Source organism: Folsomia candida, unplaced genomic scaffold, assembly GCF_002217175.1.
Source record: "Folsomia candida strain VU population unplaced genomic scaffold, ASM221717v1 Fcan01_Sc004, whole genome shotgun sequence".
NCBI lineage: Eukaryota > Metazoa > Arthropoda > Collembola > Entomobryomorpha > Isotomidae > Folsomia > Folsomia candida.
Genome location: NW_019091196.1, coordinates 6,806,498 through 6,825,131, shown reverse-complemented (window position 1 = coordinate 6,825,131; position 18,634 = coordinate 6,806,498). Strand labels below are relative to the sequence as shown.

General features: G+C 36.9%; 3 protein-coding genes across 3 annotated transcripts; all 3 read right to left on the bottom strand.

The window, feature by feature from the left end:
- Positions 1 to 2,762: 2,762 nt before the first annotated feature.
- LOC110848712 (NADH dehydrogenase [ubiquinone] 1 alpha subcomplex subunit 13) lies at positions 2,763 to 3,771 on the bottom strand. The gene is made up of 3 exons (XM_022095991.2): positions 3,510 to 3,771; positions 3,261 to 3,411; positions 2,763 to 3,181 (listed from the first exon to the last, which is right to left on the bottom strand). The coding sequence occupies exons 1-3, from the start codon at positions 3,601 to 3,603 to the stop codon at positions 2,974 to 2,976; spliced, it is 453 nt and encodes a 150-aa protein (XP_021951683.1). The 5' UTR covers positions 3,604 to 3,771; the 3' UTR covers positions 2,763 to 2,973.
- An 8,202-nt stretch (positions 3,772 to 11,973) lies between these two features.
- LOC118435359 lies at positions 11,974 to 14,014 on the bottom strand. Its single transcript, XM_035851344.1, has 2 exons — positions 13,202 to 14,014; positions 11,974 to 12,688 (listed from the first exon to the last, which is right to left on the bottom strand). Exons 1-2 carry the CDS (start codon positions 13,490 to 13,492, stop codon positions 12,038 to 12,040), a joined length of 942 nt encoding a protein of 313 aa, XP_035707237.1. The 5' UTR covers positions 13,493 to 14,014; the 3' UTR covers positions 11,974 to 12,037.
- Positions 14,015 to 15,923: 1,909 nt separating this feature from the next.
- LOC110849007 (serine/threonine-protein kinase meng-po) lies at positions 15,924 to 18,619 on the bottom strand. Its single transcript, XM_022096383.2, has 5 exons — positions 18,024 to 18,619; positions 17,762 to 17,958; positions 17,547 to 17,689; positions 17,094 to 17,472; positions 15,924 to 17,023 (listed from the first exon to the last, which is right to left on the bottom strand). Exons 1-5 carry the CDS (start codon positions 18,357 to 18,359, stop codon positions 16,723 to 16,725), a joined length of 1,356 nt encoding a protein of 451 aa, XP_021952075.2. The 5' UTR covers positions 18,360 to 18,619; the 3' UTR covers positions 15,924 to 16,722.
- Between the last annotated feature and the right edge of the window lie 15 nt (positions 18,620 to 18,634).

The following is an 18,634-nucleotide window of genomic DNA, read 5'->3' as shown; positions in this document are numbered from 1 at the left end:
GTTTCTCCGCTAATTCCGAAATCTTTGTCTCCACCGCATGACTTCCACTATTCAATTATTATGTGCATACTGATGAAAGAACGATTAGTAATAAACAATAGGATCACGAAGGTGTACCTCAATCTTGTTCATGCCTGGATTTGGTTTTGTGCAAACAACGTAATCCTGAATGTTTAACTGATGTCCAAGATTGAAATTCAAAGATTTTACTGTTCCTGTCACACCCGTAAAATACTGGACACAGCCAGTCGGGGCTGCAATCGCATAAAGTAGGACAAATTAGTAAAGTATTAATCTGACATGATAACCTTCCTTACTACCTTTGTCCGCAGAATCGCATTGTATTTGCGTCACCCCGATGTCCCATGTTTGACCCATTTCAGCCAGCCGAGTAATGTACAGGGTAATTTATTGGTCGTTCGATCCATAATCCAAATACACTGAAAGGTTGCATTAGTAAACTTAAAAGTAAATGAATAAAATATTTTTATGTATTATACTGTGTTGTCCGTCCAAATTTCCGCAAAGGTTTCCCAACCAGGCGTTACTGTGCCCATAAATTGACAACGCGTCAGCATCACAATTTCCAGTTACTGGGGTATCAGCATGTTCTGCTATCTGGAATTTCACAAAATCTAACCGTATCTGGCAAACACCAGATTGCCTAGGAATTTCATAGCGGCACAAGTTATGAAACTCGATCCCAGGAATTAATTTCGCCAATTTATTATTGACAATGGTGGGTTGCACGAATACGGCACAATTGGTGGTTCAGTTGAAGGTATAGACGTAGATCCAACTTCGCAAATGAAAAGGTGTTTCTGGGTATTAAAAATTGAAACCCAATTTGCACTGAATTGATTCAGGTACAAAATTGCGAGACGCGATACTGAAGTGGGGCTTCCAGGGTATCCAGTTCCCCAAGGGGCCCAGCTACCAATGGGGGTGTTACTTGAAGCCCATCTCCATACGGCCCCACTCGGGTCATATATTCCACTTGTCCAATAAGTTATGCCTGTGCAAACATATTTCTTAAATTACATCATAATAAGTATTAGGATGAGACTAAAATTTCGATATTTTTGAAACACAAATACCTGCGCCATAGTCTTCCAACATGATGTTAAGCGAATTTTTTTCATCCTCTGATTCCAACGACACAAGACCAGCAATATCTCCGAATATTGCTTTGCAATTATTATTGGCAATGGTCCAGGTCGCCTATGATGACAACAATTAATAATTGTTGTCAATTATAATGTTTTATTAACGCTATATATGTACATCATTTCTATGAATTTACACGAATAAACCCCTACCGCGTTGTCACTGATGTAATAATCTGATCCTTGAAAGGTCCTAGATTTTCCTCCAGAAAAGTGACCAATATATGTCATTCCTGGCTCTGAGCATGCAGAAAAACAAGCCAGTTATGTTATCATATGCGTCTGAATTACTAATTAAATTACCCTTTTTCTTCGGGCCTGCATCGATTTGCGAAACCGACGCTACCAAAAATACAAGAGCTAATGTCTTGCCTGACATGATTCTAGAAAGAGAGCGTCCTTCCAAACTATCGATAGAATATTCTCTCGTGTTTTTTTGTGAATTTATAGCAAAGCAAATTTCGCGTTGTTTTCATTTTTGGCACGCAGTTTTTATTATTTACCAGAATTTCGAAAATCCAATGGGAATAAAAAGTTACATCATGTCAAGTGTTTAATTTATTACCAAGAATATTTTATTTATCACCCAAACCTGTATCCTCAATATGACCAAATTATAGTATTGGCTTATCTTGCCGGGCAGAATATTTATTAGAAGTATTTGCATAACATAATTTTATGTAAGTCATCATTGTACCAGGAAATCACATATGCACTACGCACATCGAAAAAAGTTTGTCATACCCATGGAACTCGAGCAATTAGTGGTTGCAGTTTTGAGGAGGATTTTTTTTTGAATTGTTATATTGAGTCGGCAGAGTATAAAAGAATATAAAACCTAAAGTGCAGACTTCATTTAGCCCGAGTCAGGGACAAAGTCTGCTTCTAACATTTTGTCGGGTATGAGTTATCCTATAGGGTCAGTCGATATGAAAATTTTTCTAATTTAAATTCATAATCTTCCGTTATACATTAGCAGCCTATGCCCAAAATTTTAGCTTATAACGACAATTTTAAAATTTTGGTGCTTAATACCCCACCCACCTATGTATATGACCCCCACCGGTCATCCACTCGACCAATTTCGCCAATTTTCGAACTCTTTTCCTATGGTAAAAATGTCAATTCAATCGGCTTAGCCGTTTTGGGGTAGGACATGACAGTTCCATAAGCTTTGACTAAAAACTAGGCTAAGCAAGTCATAAATTTCAGATTCACCTTATCAATCAAATATCAATCAAGTAACCAAAGAGTTAAATGAGATCACTCATTAGGTGCGAGAATGTAAGGCAACAACGCCGTTATTAAAAATTGAAGCTATTTGTGTAGGATTAAGAGAAAACACTAGGTAAACGTAAACCGAGCAAAAATTTGTCTAAAGCGGTAAGTAATGTTGCAGCGGATATAGGCTTTTTTGCATGAATGGAAGATGAATATCTTCTTTTGTTACATATATATGTATGTCGAAATAATTACACCTGACATCATGCTAATGATGTTTTAAGACTCGAAATGAAAAATACTTCAATGATGGCCAAACTAAATTAGTAAAAATACAAAGTGAAAGTGCGACTTAAGTTATAAATGATTTATAGATTTTTCTTGGATTTTAGTTTTACATTTTATTTACACAACTATGTTTTCATAATAACAATGATGTCGACGCTAATAATGAATCTTGGATTCGATTGGGTAGACTGACTATATATTGATGTCGATATCAATCGAACGGTAGTATATTTTAGCTGGCGTGGCGAGTAAGCATTTCAAATATTTAACTATGACACTACGCAATTTGAGGAACTTTTTAAAACCACTTCCAGAAATTGTAGGCGTATTGTAGATCCCAATTGCTATTTTGAGCGTAAAACTCGTTAAGGTTAATGTCGTGCCATGATCCGGCCGGTCTTGTCTTAAAAATTGGTTCTCCCCAATAAGTTCCGACCACCCATCCCGGAACGTCCTTCATCAGTTCGCGTTCCTCATCCCGAATTTGACGGAGGCGTTTCAAATACCTGGAGAAAATAAATGGATGCAAATTATTTACAATTTGGAAGCTTTATGTTCGAAATATTCAGATAAGCAGCAACTTACATTCTGTCTTTTTCCGCCAACAACATCGGCACGAGACCCAACCGGCTACTTCGTTCTTCCGTAATCATATTTCGTTCCGACCATTCATTTAATTTGCAAAGGTATGCAGCTCCGATTTGAATTACGACGAAGCCAGCGATCATCGTCCTCCCTGAATACATATATTTTAAAATTAATCAATACAAGTTTAATAATGAACTCGTAATCATGATTATGATTGAGTGGGTGTGGTCACCCACCAGTACTTACCACTGAAATATGTCTTTGCAGGGATCCGGAGAAACTGGATCGGTTTGTAGCCACCCGGGGGGGGCAAATCTTGACGAAATTTGGAGTTCGACATGATGTCCTGCGTATGACCCACCCCAATCCAAACAAGGGGCGATTCTCTTCCTAATTATCAATTAAAATTAAACCAATTACAAAAGCTGTAATATTTTTTGCAACATTCAGAAATTTTGTTGTTTTCAACAGTTGGAGCAGGAGAGTCCGTTCAAAGCTTCCTGCGTGAAATTGGGGCGAATTGATATTGCGACTTTCACTCTTCCCATCTCTTTCGCGTCTCAACTTTTGTCTCAACTTTCTCATTTTCTGATTGTATGAATGAATACTTTCTCCGATACGTCTCAATTTTTAGAATAACGAATGAACACTACAGTTTTCAGTATGTACTCCTTAAGATAAACATTCAAATTTTAAATAAAGTAATTTAAATTTAAGAAATTAACGAATTTGCAATCTTTATGACTTTATGTCATATAAGAATATTTGTAAATATCAGTATATAGTGGTCGTCCGTGTTTACCAATATCAAGACCAAGACGTAACCAACATAATACAGATAAAATAGATCCATAATACAATGATCCATGATACATTACAGACAAAAAATGCACACTCTGAACTTCATAATCAAGAAAAGCAGGCATTGTAGAAATTGCAAAAATTATGTCGGCGTAGTAAAACAAGTTACTCTTTTCAATAGGGCCTATATCTGTACATATTAGTGAATGCATTTAAAAATATAATTGCATTTCTTTAAACTTAAATGGTGCTGCTATTTGTCTCAATATATGGAATTGTTACTTACAATAAAATTTCCCCGTTGATGCTCACTCAAAATTACACGGTTTGTATTGTTCTTAAAATACTAATCATCTCATCAGTTGTGTACTATGCATTTTGTTATACTTTTAGGGTGATTGATCCCCCAGAATTAATACAATTTTTTGTGGGCTAATTTCATTCATCACTTTACTGTTCGTTCGTTACATATCATCAACAATACATATTTTTGGAGATCACTATTACATAATTCTAACACACAACCACTGCAAACCATGTAGTTCAAAACAGAAATAATAAACAGTGTCTTTATTACGACTTCCACTACTATCAATTCTAAGAATGCGATAATAATCCTAGTTCTAAACCCTGTTCTTTAAAGTGCGACGCATTTCAAGCAATCTTTCAAACCCTAACTATCACAATTATCTGTACAAAAAAGTATTCACATGCACTGTACACCAATGGCCAAGAACTGTCCACGCAGAACAATAAGTGTATCAACAGTTGAATGAACGCAAGACCTGATTTTACCCATACCGAAATAATTTTAGCATGCATTTTAACCCACTAATCATCATACCGAAAACCCATCTCCACATGACTCTCTGCCGTCCTGAGCTAAATACCCACCCACTGCCATCAACTAACTACCAGGCTACTCTTACACGTCGGCATGAATGAATGACGGATTTTTGAGTAATAAGAATCTCGTTATAAGTTAAACTTGGATCACAAATTCGCATCATCTATCCATCCATCGCCCTAAATCTAAATCTCTCCCTCTTTACAGACAACAAGAGATGATGAGTGATTACTTATAGGCTAACTTTGCGAACAAAATCGTGTCGTCATTCTCTCTTCAGAGAAAAAACTATAACACTTTTACTCTCTATTTATCCCGCTACGTGTGCAACCTGGCTTTATACTCTAAACAATGTGGCAGAACAATTGTGACGCACAATTAAGGTCTCCCAGCGTATTCCAATTCTGACCAAATTGGTGTCAATGGATCACAAATTTAATTGACATGAAATTTGCAAAAGACACGATCTCCCAATGTTCATATTTGGCAGGGACATTTGCATACATCCGAAAAGAAGAAAACGCGCAGTAAGTTTGGAAAGTGTAAAATTTGTCAACTTCATTCTTTTACTTTCTCCTCTTCGGATACAAATATCTCCGGCAAACCTGAGCATAATTAGATCTTGTCTTTTACAAAATTTTGTATTAATTAAATTTGTGATCGATTGACACTTATTTGGTTAAAATCTAAGAGCACACGTCGGGAGACCTCCATTACCAGTATTCTACCGCTTTGGTAACAATTTGATAACGACCGAATGGTCCAAATCCATTCATTTCTGATCTTACGGTCACAAATTTTAATTTCATGTTAATACATACGTAATTACCGTTCAATTACAACTCACTACTAACGCCGAAATAAATTCCGAGATGATTTTGTTCCCACATTATTTAGCGTGCATTTATCTACATCATCCATCAAGAAACTGGAGCAGTCACTAGTCACATGCATACCAATCCCTATATTCCACAATGCACTGCAAAACAGCATATTATTGGCATGTCTCAATAAGTTTAAGTTTATCCCAACATACATAGTTTACAGTCTCGTATCGTATCGCATTACTTACTTCACGTCGTCTTTTGTTATTTGTTTGTACACCCTGGTTTAGTTTACCTTTAAACGTGCAGTTTACTAAACGGGATGAGATTGAGATTAGAGATCAGTCACTTTTTTGTTGAGGTGGGATGATAACTAACACCAATTATCTCGATATTTAAAAATAGACCAAATTACCATTAATCAAAAAGTCCGAATTAAATTTTGCACAATAATTGCCCAAGTTTTCAGACGCTTATATAACAACCAAATTAAGAAAGTTTGTCCACCATTCTTCCCAGAAAAAATGGGGTTGTAGGTGGTTATGTATTTTGTTATGTAGGTAACTATTTTTAGAAAATAACGACCTACCAAAATCGAGGAGAAAGCAGAATTGAGGAAAATACAATTATCTTGAGTAGCATTTCTCAGGTGGATGGTTTCCATTTCCGTTACACAAAACCAATCTATTTCCCATTTAGAGTCAAAACCGGGACAATTCATATCGAGAAAATGCATACGAAGGTAGGTGAATTTGTGCAAAATTAAATATAGAATTTCTCCATTTCTCTCTGTTCTATTCGTGGTCTGGATCGCGAATTCTCTGGTGGATTGTGTATACCCGCATTGACGTCAATCATTAGTTGGAGAAGAATCCTGAACGAAATTCAATACGGGCATTGTTCAACCTAAATAATAAAAGGAGATCATATTGGTTGGGTTGGGGTGGAGATGCGAGTAATGAGATTTCTCTCATCCTCCTGTGGCCATACATGCACCAAATATGTCCTTTTGTTCTAAAAACATATTTCATTTCGTGAGGAGGTAGTGGCACTGAGCAGTGGCGGCGGAAGTTGGGGGGACATATGGGGACATTAGCATTGTGGTCTTATTAACATCAAAATACGGGGAATATGGGGAAAATACTTAGGATTTGCTGAATTTCTGGGGAGGAATGTCCCCCTGTCCCCCGCTTCTGCTGCCAATTGTAGTTGATAATTCTGCCTCCGCCTGGCCAGAAATATCCGATTTTGGGCATCATCTTCGCTTCATATTTTGAATGAATGATGCCATTATTCGCCAGGCACGATATGCAATGTTCAATATTCAAGGTCTCTTAATCAACGGGACAGCATTTCCACTTCACTGCATCATTTTCATTCAAGCCTCCAAGGAGAAAGTAACGGTTTTGTCAAATATGTTAATTAGTTCGTAAAGTCATTTGTCTGGGTACGAGACATATTGTCGCTTTTTCCAACTTTCTCCATCTTTTCGTCCTTTGGAAATTAATTAATTAGCCATGTTATGTACGCTCCACATTTTGTTTCCTCTTGGGTTGGGTGCACAAGTATAAAAAATGGTACAAAGCTATTTTTCATGGTCAAATATTTGTTGGTCGGATGGCATTAATTAAAGAGGGCACGTGCACATTATTATGTTGCATGATGTATGTGTACATTGCATGTAACATGAAGGTTTGCATGCGAGGTTTGTTATTGTACATCTTTGCAACATGTTTTAGCCCAAGGTTATTAACAGGTAAACAATTGAACAAGATCAAGTAAGACAGACGAAACTTTCTCCTCGTGCTTTCACTGGATGACAGTAAAGTTAAGAGTTCAAATATAAATAGCGTACATGACATTTGCCATGCACTATTTGTAAATGTAAGTAAAATATGATCAGAATTCTCCATAAATCCTTGTTCTGTTTTATTGTAGCATCGTGTCTCAAATTTTCAGCCTGTTCACCACGAACAAAGAACTTAGAAGCAAAAAAAATATTTTTCTTTTATTCAATATATTGCAAAAGGTACAAGATTATTATAGGTTTGAACATTGTTTAAAGGTTATTGAATACTAAAGAAGAATATTATTGAATAGATTATTGAATTTTCAGTCGATATTGTCGACAATTTTCAGATCTTTTTTTTTATAAGTAATAAATAACTCAGTATTCACATCACGTAAAATTATACATTTTTAGCCCGAACCAGGGCTTATGTAATTGTCATGTCCGTCTGTCTGTCTGTCTGTCTGTCTGTCTGTCCGTCTGTCTTTCGATAACTCTCGAACGAGTTGACCGATTGACTTGAAATTTTCACCATATGCATATTGGACAAAGTTAGGAAACGAGTTCGAAGATGGGCCAAATCGGTCAAGTGGTTGACCGGTGGGGGTCATCAGAGTGGGTGAGGTATTATGCACCAAAATTTCAAAATTGTCGTAGAAAGCTCAAATTTGGCACAGAGGTTGCTAATGGCTCCTAATAGATAAATATGACTTCAGATTAGAAAAATTTTCATCTTGAGGGACCCTAGGGGTGACCCATACTGATTTTTCAAAATCGTCATATCGAGCTGAAATTTGGTAGATAAGTTGCTTATGGGTCTTAACGGAAGAATATGACATGAAATTGGTAAAATTTTTATCTAGAGCGACCCTATGGGGTGACCCATACCGATTTTTAGAAATTAGCATAGAAGGCTGAAATTTGGACCAGAGATGCTTACTGCTTTCTCATGAAATAATATGAAGTTAAATATGACAAAAATTAACCAGAGGGGCTATAGAGGCGACCCCCCACTGGGAAGTAGTCAAGGACAAGGATAGTAAATATTTTTAGAATTTGGAGCCTAGTAGTACGAAAGATTGATGCTAGTTAACCCACAAATTAGTGTAAAATAGTAGCACATAATTTTATAGAAAACTACTGACAAACATGGATGGGTTTACTAATCACTCCTGGTTCGGGCTAAGCAAAGCTGTACTGATAGGTTTTAATAATACTTTCATCGTATATTGCTTGTGTTTTCATTTCGTGGGCCAGAGTTCATTTCGCTATTAATTAGCTCAAAGAGCTCAAGATATCAAAAGTGCAATTACTTCTGCTCCCGGGGACAACAGACAACTCCGTAGTTGTTATATAATTGTACCCTTTCTTTGTCTTTTTCAAAGCAATATGTAGCAAATAAGGTTGAGCAACTGGGATGCGTTCAATATTGATAAGATGAAGGAGGAGGAAAATGTTTTGAAGGTGGAAATAAATGGAAGGACGTGATGAACGTCATCGTCGTCACGTTGACCGAATCTTGTTGTAACACTTCGGAGAACCACTTTCTCCTTGAGTGAAAGTAAACAAGCAAATATTATTATTTTGGATTCTCACTTCCATTCCCTTCCTTTGAAGTGTTCCGTCAAATTGCATGTTTCATTTCAGCCAATTTCGACGTTTTTTCTTATCTAAAATTACAACTTTCAATGTAAAAGACCAACAAATAAAAGATCAAATACGATCATTTTATATTAGTATTTTTTTTATTACAAGTCAAATAATGTGGTAACAAAATTGCCTAGTCTTCTGCGGAGCATAGCTAATTATTTTTCTATAAATAAGCAGAGGTGTCTATTATATTACATATATAATGTAATTGTCGGTTACGTTTATAACCAGAATGTAAAGATATATGACTACAAAATAATTTCTATAAATTTGTCACCAACTGGTTATAAATTTATAAAAATGGCGGTAGAGTCATATATCTTTACTTTCCGGTTATAACCGGATTACGTATTGTAACCACATTAATTACAGTATACGTTTTTTCTTGATTTTCATACCCTCCTCAAAATCGTTACTTACAAATAAAATTGCAACCTTACACATATAAACGCATTTTCAACCTAAAACCCCATCCCTACAATACGAAGGTCATCCCAACTTGATGTCACACACATAATGGAACACTATCTATTCAATTGCACAAGCTTCTCAAGTGAAAAAAAGTTAGCAACGTGAGAAGAAAGGTGGGTGGGCTGGCTGGATGTGATGAACGCGTGTCCCTGGAGAAAGTTGGAGAGGTTTTTGGCGAGAAAAACAGTTCCGGGAAAGATTTGCTTACACTTTCACCGTATTTTACTTAGCTACTTTCTCCGTGGGAGTATTTTTCGCGTGTAGGATTGAAGTGTAAATGAAGTGAAGTGCTTGTTGGGATCAACTTCTGTATGTTTGTATCGCGACTCTTGTGTAGGATTCGAGTGGATACAAGCTCTTTCACAATCAAAGTCTTGTTTTCTCTCATCCTGCAACTGGCACGTATTTACTTTCTCTCCACACAAACAGAATTCTCATCATGAAAATGTAACGTCAGAAATTCGAGAATACTTACAACTGCGTAGTTGCTGTATTATTACTCTCATGCAATCATTTTGTTTTTCGGAAAACTATCAGAATTCCGAACAAACCTACTTTTCAAGGTGAAAATGAGCTATTTTTGTGTTCTTTATGGACATCAAATTCACATCAGAAGTTCGGGATCAACAGTTGATTCCCGTGTGTTGAGGGTGGACACTAAACTTCAAAATTTGAAGTTTAATAATATTAATCTAATTTAATTAGATTGCAATCCAGCGACTTATCAGATCACACTATCGGAACCATTATAAATCTTCAATTAAATTAAGCTAACTTAAAGTTTTTATATTTTCCAAAAGATAAATTAGACCTAAATTTTCATAATTTTGGATTATTCAAAGACATATAAATTATTGTAACGGCATAAATAACTCTCAAAATTTGTAAGTTTAACTTTCTTTGACTTTTTCAACTCTTATACGTATCTGCATTTCATACTATTATTTTAATAATTATAGGATGATCATAATATCGCAAATTAACGCATCTCATCTTTTACAGTAAAAATATAATCAATCGTATTATGTCAAAAAACCAAGATGCCAAGAACCTTTTGAAACCCTGGTCATGCAAATTTATTCTTCATTTTTTCCACAATTTTACATACATTGTTCACGAACTAATAATACAAATATTTTGATCCAACTATCAAAAATATATCGACAACAATTTCCCCATTCACGTTTAAGGTAGTCCACAACTACACACTTCCAATAAATATTTACACCAATCTTGTCACTCATCAGGCATCATCATCATCTCGCTTGTTAGTAAATTCTGACCCACATTTCCACCCAGAGTTTAAAGACCTTTCCCAACCTAAAAATGCCACGAGGAGGAGGACCTGACTAACTAACCACTTATCTTTGTAACTCTGCTTGAGTTACTGTCATCCATGCACATTTGCGACGTTTAACGACACAAGAAAATGGTGGGGGGTGGACGTGGAGTTTCTGAAACGACATCTGATTCCATATGCCAACTTTTATTTTATTTCACTCCTCCACATTTTACGACATTTAGGGTTGACTTAGGTCACAAAACGGCAGGTGATTTCTAAATATTTTGCAAACTTGGGCCGCAGGGGGTTATCTGTGTTGAGCAAGTCTCTCCTTCCTCCTGGCATGATAATCACCATTCGTTAATAAATTTAAAATAACCGTGCAAAACAATCCACTTTTGTTTAGTTTAGGATTCTACTAAGCGACAAAAAACAAACGCCTCGTGACCCAAATCTCTGTGAGTCTGCGAGATGACAGGAGGCAGATTTTTTTTAGGAGAGACGCATTTTTTTGCACCCACCTGGACATTATGATATACTTACTAGCCAAATATCTGTACTGCTTGTCAGCCTTGTTTGCTACTTATTGGCGTATCCTCCCTCGTTACTCTAAATATTTACTGGGGAGGTTATTATCTTTACGGAGGATTAGTGAGGATGAGTAGCTTGATGTAGTACGGGACCATGTGCATGAAATTGTGGTAATTTCACTTCGTATGAAATACAAGTAAATTCTTGGGAGAAATGCACAAAACTTGAGAAATGAAGAATACGTTTTAGCATAAAACTCGTTAATTTGCGGAGAAAATTACGGTACTATTCTAAATAATATGTTTACGGCCAGGAATTTTGCGTGGAATAAAAGCGTAATTTTCCATAAATTCAGGAAATATAAGTATCTACTTATTGCACAAAAAAATTCCACGTGTATATTCCCATACACACACACATATCCATGTGCTTCCTATTTCTACTTCAAAGAAAAAAATATTTATTTACTAGATTTTTGTGATGTAAATACATAAATGTCTGAACGAAAATAAATATAATTTTGAAAGATTTATTCACATACGCATAAACCACACTTTACTAAAGATACGACAAATCCACCTAACTATTGCAAACTTTGTTTACAACACTCCCCAAAATGGTATCAAGCCTTGCCCAATCCGTTTTAAAGACACGATCCGAGTATTGGCCAGCAATATTGAGAAGTTCTTGGTCTGCAGAATCAGGCATAGAAACACCGATGGCGTAAGTTCGTATCCCAACTAAATTAGCGAGGTCTGCAATGTGCTTCGTTGTTGATGGGGAAGCAGAGACGCCATTCGTAAGAACCACCATGTGCATCGGGTTTCCACTGGAATACGTTTCCAATTGTAGTTTAGCTGCTAACATGCCCTCCGCAGTATTTCGAGTGGAATGACCTTCGTACGCGGCGGATAAAATGTCGCTCACAATTTCTTCGGGACTGTCAGAATTGTGCAAGTGCACTCTCACGTGATAGATAAGAGCATACGTAAGGAAGCCAAGCTTGCTGGTGGACAAACCGGTGAACGCTCGAGATAAATCTGCTGCAAATTGTTTGCCAAGTTGGAAATTAGCAGAGCCTACGTGTGATGATGATTCGAGTACGATAAAGAGCGCTTTCCGGGCGTTGCATTCATTCACAGGGGGTGGTGTGGTTGTGGGTGTAGTGGTCGTAGGTGTAGTGGTTGTAACTGTGGGTTGTGGACTTGTGGGAGTACCAGAGTCTTCGACCTAAATTAATGAAATGGTGACATATACATAGTGTTGATAATCCGGGATTATCAGATCCGACCGGGTTTTCCAACCCGATCCGACAGGATTATCCGGCCGTTTACACAACATGGATCCAAATATGCGGATCGGATCCATGTTATAGTAAACGGACGGATACAAAAATCCGATCGATCAACATTAGTCATTTATTTACTTAAAACAAATTTGTGAAACAAAAATATCCGCATATTCTCGAAACAACTTTTTAACATTATCTTAAATTGGTTAGTGTTTAAAATTGCATAAAATTCGCTACACTTGAGGTCTACCTCGATTTACTATTTGCAATTTGACTATATAAAATAAAATAAAATAAAATAAATAAAACAACGTCAAAATCCAGCAAATTTAAATGCAAATATATTTCTTAAACTTGTCAAGTCAGTCAAGTTTCACTTGCTGAAAATAGCAATATTACGTATAAGAAATATCATAATTTAGCACCTTCACACTTTTAGTAGCAAACCTTACCTCACAAATATACCGCATTGACATCGTGTCATCTTCACTCTCCCAGAATACTGCAGCCAGGCTTTGAAAATTTAACGCTACCCTTTGCTTGACCATATCAGAATCCGGCTGACCTACCCCCCATTTTGTAAAATCATCAAAATTCGCTTCCAAGTTTCCCGTCCATCTCCATCCACCTAACCCGTCAGCAGCACCACTGGTCCAATACTTGCCAGCAATTGGGATGATCTGCCAGCCAGCCGGAAATGAAATCGCTTTCCTCTGCCGTCTCAATCGTGAGGAGGGAAACATTTCGAAGGGGGAACAAAATAGCGCAATCCTGCAGCGCCGTACCCCAAACGGTTGATATCCCACTCGCGTAGTAATCGGTGGCAGAAAAGTTTGTGGTTTGGTAGCGCCCAAGAAATGTTAAGTTGTGTGCAAGACTGCATTGCGTTAGGAGTAAAGTTAACAGAATTTTGAATGCAAAAGTTGGTTTGAATAAGGCGAAGTCCATGTCGATGTACGAATATTCATAGGGTAAAGTTAGTTTGAGGAATGATAACGTTTTCAGCTGGCATTATAGTCATTTCTTGTGCTTGATTTGTAAATCCTTGAAAAAGATATGGTCCGAAATTCGTTGAAATTTTGTAGGAAAGATAAGTCAAGTAGGGTTATCAAGTGATTTTTGACGAACAGGTTCAGATATGCGAAACTATGTCACAATGTCAAAGTCAAGTCTACTAAATTGCATTTAAATAAACGATTGAGATAATGGATCATCATTAATTGTTGATCATTTAATGAAATTACGTATGTAAATATGTCCTTGGTAAGTTTGATAAACTGTGGTTTGGTGTTCCTTGCAGTCAGTTGCAGTTTCATAATGGTAGCAACGTCACTTTCATGGAGATTACGTGTTTACCTGCATTAAAATGGACAATATCTGCTTTTAATGATTTGATATTTCTATTATTTAATAATAATCCGAGTAACTGCATTTTTATATCGATTGTATTTTGTGTTTTAAACACATACTAGCAGATTTAAATTAATTCCAAAAAAAGTTATGACAATTTGAATGAAACTATTTTAAAAAGCTAAAATCAAAATATAAATTTATTAGATTTTGACGTTGTTTTACTTATTTTATTTTATTTTATATGGTCAACTAGTAAATCTAGATGTATTACTGTTTCTAATTTAAGCGTATTTTGTGCAATTTTAAACACTGCCATTTTTGCAAAAAAATTATATTTTGACAATTTAAGTGAAATTGGCAAGTTTATTCTAAAAAATATATTTACATTTTATTTTGCCAGATTTTGGCGTTGTTTTACTTATTTTATTTTATTTTACATAGTCAATTATTAAATCCAGATCCATCTATTCCCCAAGTTCTGGGTATTTTGTGCAATTTTAAACACTGCCATGTTTAAACCAATGCCAAAAAGTTGTATTTTGACAATTTGATATTATGCAAGAAAAAAACCCGTTATCTTTCCCAGCATGACAAAGACCACATTAAATATTATGCTAGTTAGGACAGCACCCAGGACAAATATTACATAAACGATTTACTTCTCGAGTGATTGGCAGTCATATTGGGACAACTTTTACTACCGGGCTGGCATTCAGTCAAAAAGAAGATACTGCACGAATGAATGAGAGATGTATGAGCTACACGATTTTTTACCCCCGTCTGACCGGCGGACTTACCTACCTGAACGTTTTTTATTTTCGATTCAACACTAATTAAACCGACTTCCGCCTTTCTCCCCCTAATTCCGTCGTGATTGATTTATGCGACAACTAATTACATGGAAAAAGTGACAGTTTGAATGCAAAATAAAAAAGTTATAGTTGTCAGTAAAAAATCTAAAATATACGCCGTTCTGCTCCAGTTCTGTCAAATATATTTGTTATGGGTTTATCCACCTCTTCGGCTGAGTAGAAAGGGGACAAAATCCTAAAAAAGTTCGTATGTAGTTGCACAAATATATGTAATAGCAAATATTTATAATGCAAATTGTTTACACGTGAATATTTGCCAAATTGGTAATTTGGTAAAAAACTAGTTTCTGCAGAGAAAGGGGACAAAATAGAAAAGTTGGAGTAGGTGCACAAATATAATGTAAATTATTTGCAAGCGAATATTTGCAAAATTGGTAAAAGACCAGCTCCTACTATGAATCAAGATAAATATAACTTTGTCATTTTAGCAGAATTTTAGCTGTTTTTAGAAAGTTTCCCATTTCCAGGAAGGAATTGCACAATTTTGCACAAAATTAAAAGGAAATGAAGGCCAGGTGTGGTTTTGTTTATTTGCTTTCTCTCTCTCTATATATATCTCTAATATCGATGAGAATTGAGGTAAATTGAGCCACCAAAGGTCTATAATTATAACAAACACCACATCTATTTGATCGATCTTTTCTTAATTATTTCTATTTTCGACATTTCCACTCAATAATACACCACAAGACTGGACACTGAATAGGTATATAAATAAATACTTGTGGAACTGCGTCGAAACTAACTCGGTCTATTCATTGGTTTCCTTTTATTCTGTATTTCTATTTCTGTCCTGAAATCAATTATAGTTGTATTTAATCCCAACTGCATAATGAAACTGCTCCGACGAAGTTGCGTAGGCGTGGGCGGATTTGTTATTTTGCCCAAGATCTGAATTTGACTTGTATAATGAGCGAATAATAAATTTGAAGTTAAACAAAACAACAAGTTCAGAAATCATTCATCCTCAGAAACGTGGATCGATACTGATTTATTTTGCATATTTTTGCTCATCATCATTATTTCCTTCACTTCCGATTGGACCGAGTTATGTAAAATGTTTGCGAAACAGAGTTTTTTGGGGATTTCTGGTGGATAAGGAAATTGCGAAAAAAAGTTGCTCAAGGATCGAAAAGTTGTGTATCCTTCGATTTTATGAACGTGTACGCTGTCACGATCGCATAATTTTGTTGTGATTTTGTGAATCCCTGCTGCGAAGTGGTCCACTTTTTACACACTTTTCTACAAAGTTATGCTCAAAATGAGTGTGTTACAGCCACAACAGAAGAAAAAGTTTGTTTGTTTTTGTGAGATTCTCGATTTCTCGTGTTTTCGAGATTTTATGACTCCATATTTTCCGAGTAATGAGGGAGGAGAGACGAAATGGGACTAATATTTGGTTCAAGTGGGGAGACAGATTTATTATTGGGGAATTTGAGACTGGTTTTTGTAGTAGGGGCAGAATTAGAATTTGAGACTGCTTGTGCCTGGGGTTGGTTGAGAATCTGAGAGTTGAGAATTAGTTCTGGGGCAGAATGATAATTTGAGACTGCTTGTATCTGGGGTTGGTTGCGAATCTGAGGCAGAATGAGATTTTGAGACGAATGAAATGTTGAAATACAATAATTTTTGTTGTGTTCAAGGCATGCAAGAATCTCAGTCATTCTCATACAAGATAATTTAATAAATATGCAATTACTTGATTAAAATACTTAATTATAATTATACTTAAGCCTTTCTTATTAAACTTATTCCACAGACGTGGATAAGATTACGTCTCCAGATTTCTGCATCCATTCCTTTAGATTTCTCTCCTTATCGACCTGTTCGTGTGAAAGCGGAGGCGGCGGTGGTGGCTGTGGTGATGAACTTGACAGTGTCAACTTTTCCAGGGAATTTATAATCTTGACGTCTCCCTCGTTTTCTTGTGCATGATCCGCCGTGGTCGAGTCGGTCGAAACGTCACTCGTCCTTCGACTGACGATTTGCCCACTTTTCCTCAGAAGCCAAGCATCCTTCAAATACTTGCGAAGTTCTCTCACTCCAGATCTGAAAATTTCGAAATTTTGAAATTAGGATAAAAATGTGTCTATTTATTTTAAATAACTTTCTTCCTCACCTTTGATATGGTTTCGGTTCACACAACCGCTTGAAAAGTCGGATGAATCGGGGCGTACAGTTTCTCAGAGGTTCGGGAACTTTGAGACTTTTTTTCTTCAGCCAGCCGACATAGCTGCGATACTTGGAATCCTCCCAGGCATCTGCCGCGCCCCATGGGCACTTTCCTTGGAGGAGGTAACACACCAAAATCCCCAACTGCCAACTATCTAGTCCCGTCTCGACGTGGTATTTTTCCTGCGGGAGAAGTTCGCTAAGCTCGGGCGGGTTGAAACTGCTCCTGTTTGAGGACAGTTTTGTCTCCGAGGTCGTAACAACTACGAGCGACCCTTCCATTCGGGTCGCACTAAAATCTGCCAACTTGACCTGGCTCAAATTTCCTTTAAAGGGAAATTAGAAATGCATTATATTTAAGTTAAATTATTAATTAATTAATTTAATTTAATTTAATTACCTTTAAAGACGAGAATGTTATCGGGCGTGACTTGTCCGTGGACGAGATGCAGTTGGTGCATGAACTCGAGCGCGGAGGCAACTTGAGAGCAAACCAGTTTCGTTTTGGTTTCGCCTAATCGGCTCGATTTTGTCGGCATCATTCTGCAAAGAGGGGGAAATAGATTAGTTATTTATACATATTTCTGGTCAAAGTATATTTACACTTTTACGTACCTCCGTCTATTTAGCACGTGTAGGAGTGACCCGTACGGGGCAAATTCTTGGAGGAAGCAGAGTGACCCATTCCACAGGAAGGTGACATTATAACACGTCACGACATTGGGGTGGGGACTGAGCAAATAGGTGAATTCTACTTCACGGTTGAAATCATCAATACTCGTGGAGAGACAGGGTCGAGCTTTAATCACGGCCTGGGGGAGGCAAAGTGAGACAAAATTGTATACAAAATTCTAGCAAAATCATACTCAATTCATACCTTTGCTCTGGTCGCATCCTTCTTCAACGTCGCCAGCACAATTTTACTCGTCGAAAATTCGCCCCCTTCCGACAGCGATTTCACCACGGCGAACTCCTCCTCCACGCAGAGATCTTCTCTCAACAGAGAAATTCCCGTCGACGAGAAAGAATGACCAGACGACGAGGACACGGAGGAGGACGAGGTGGGCGAAGCCGTTGTGGGTGGTACGGACAAAAATCGCCCACTATTTCCACACCCACCAGTGCTGCTGCTTCCATGCGAGGATGACGATCCAGGCGGCGTTCTGGAGTCTTTACTGTGTCGGTGCATCCTTGTGTTTGTCGGTATTCGCATATTCTCAAGGGAAACTTTGTGTTCAAACTGTCTCTTTCAGAAATGTGAGACTTTAGTTTTTATGCACTTTCTCTCAATTATTTTTTGTTAAAATATACGACTTCTTTAAGAAAGAGTTTCTCTTTCATGGTAAAATATTGATTGATCAGTTTAATTCTGAAGCACGAAAAACTTGGTTTATTTGTCCTGCTTTCTCGGGAAATGGAAAGTAGTAGTTCTCGCCTTTTCGAAGTCTGCCAGACAACTGAGCCGAGTTGGAGTTGGTCACGTTTGTT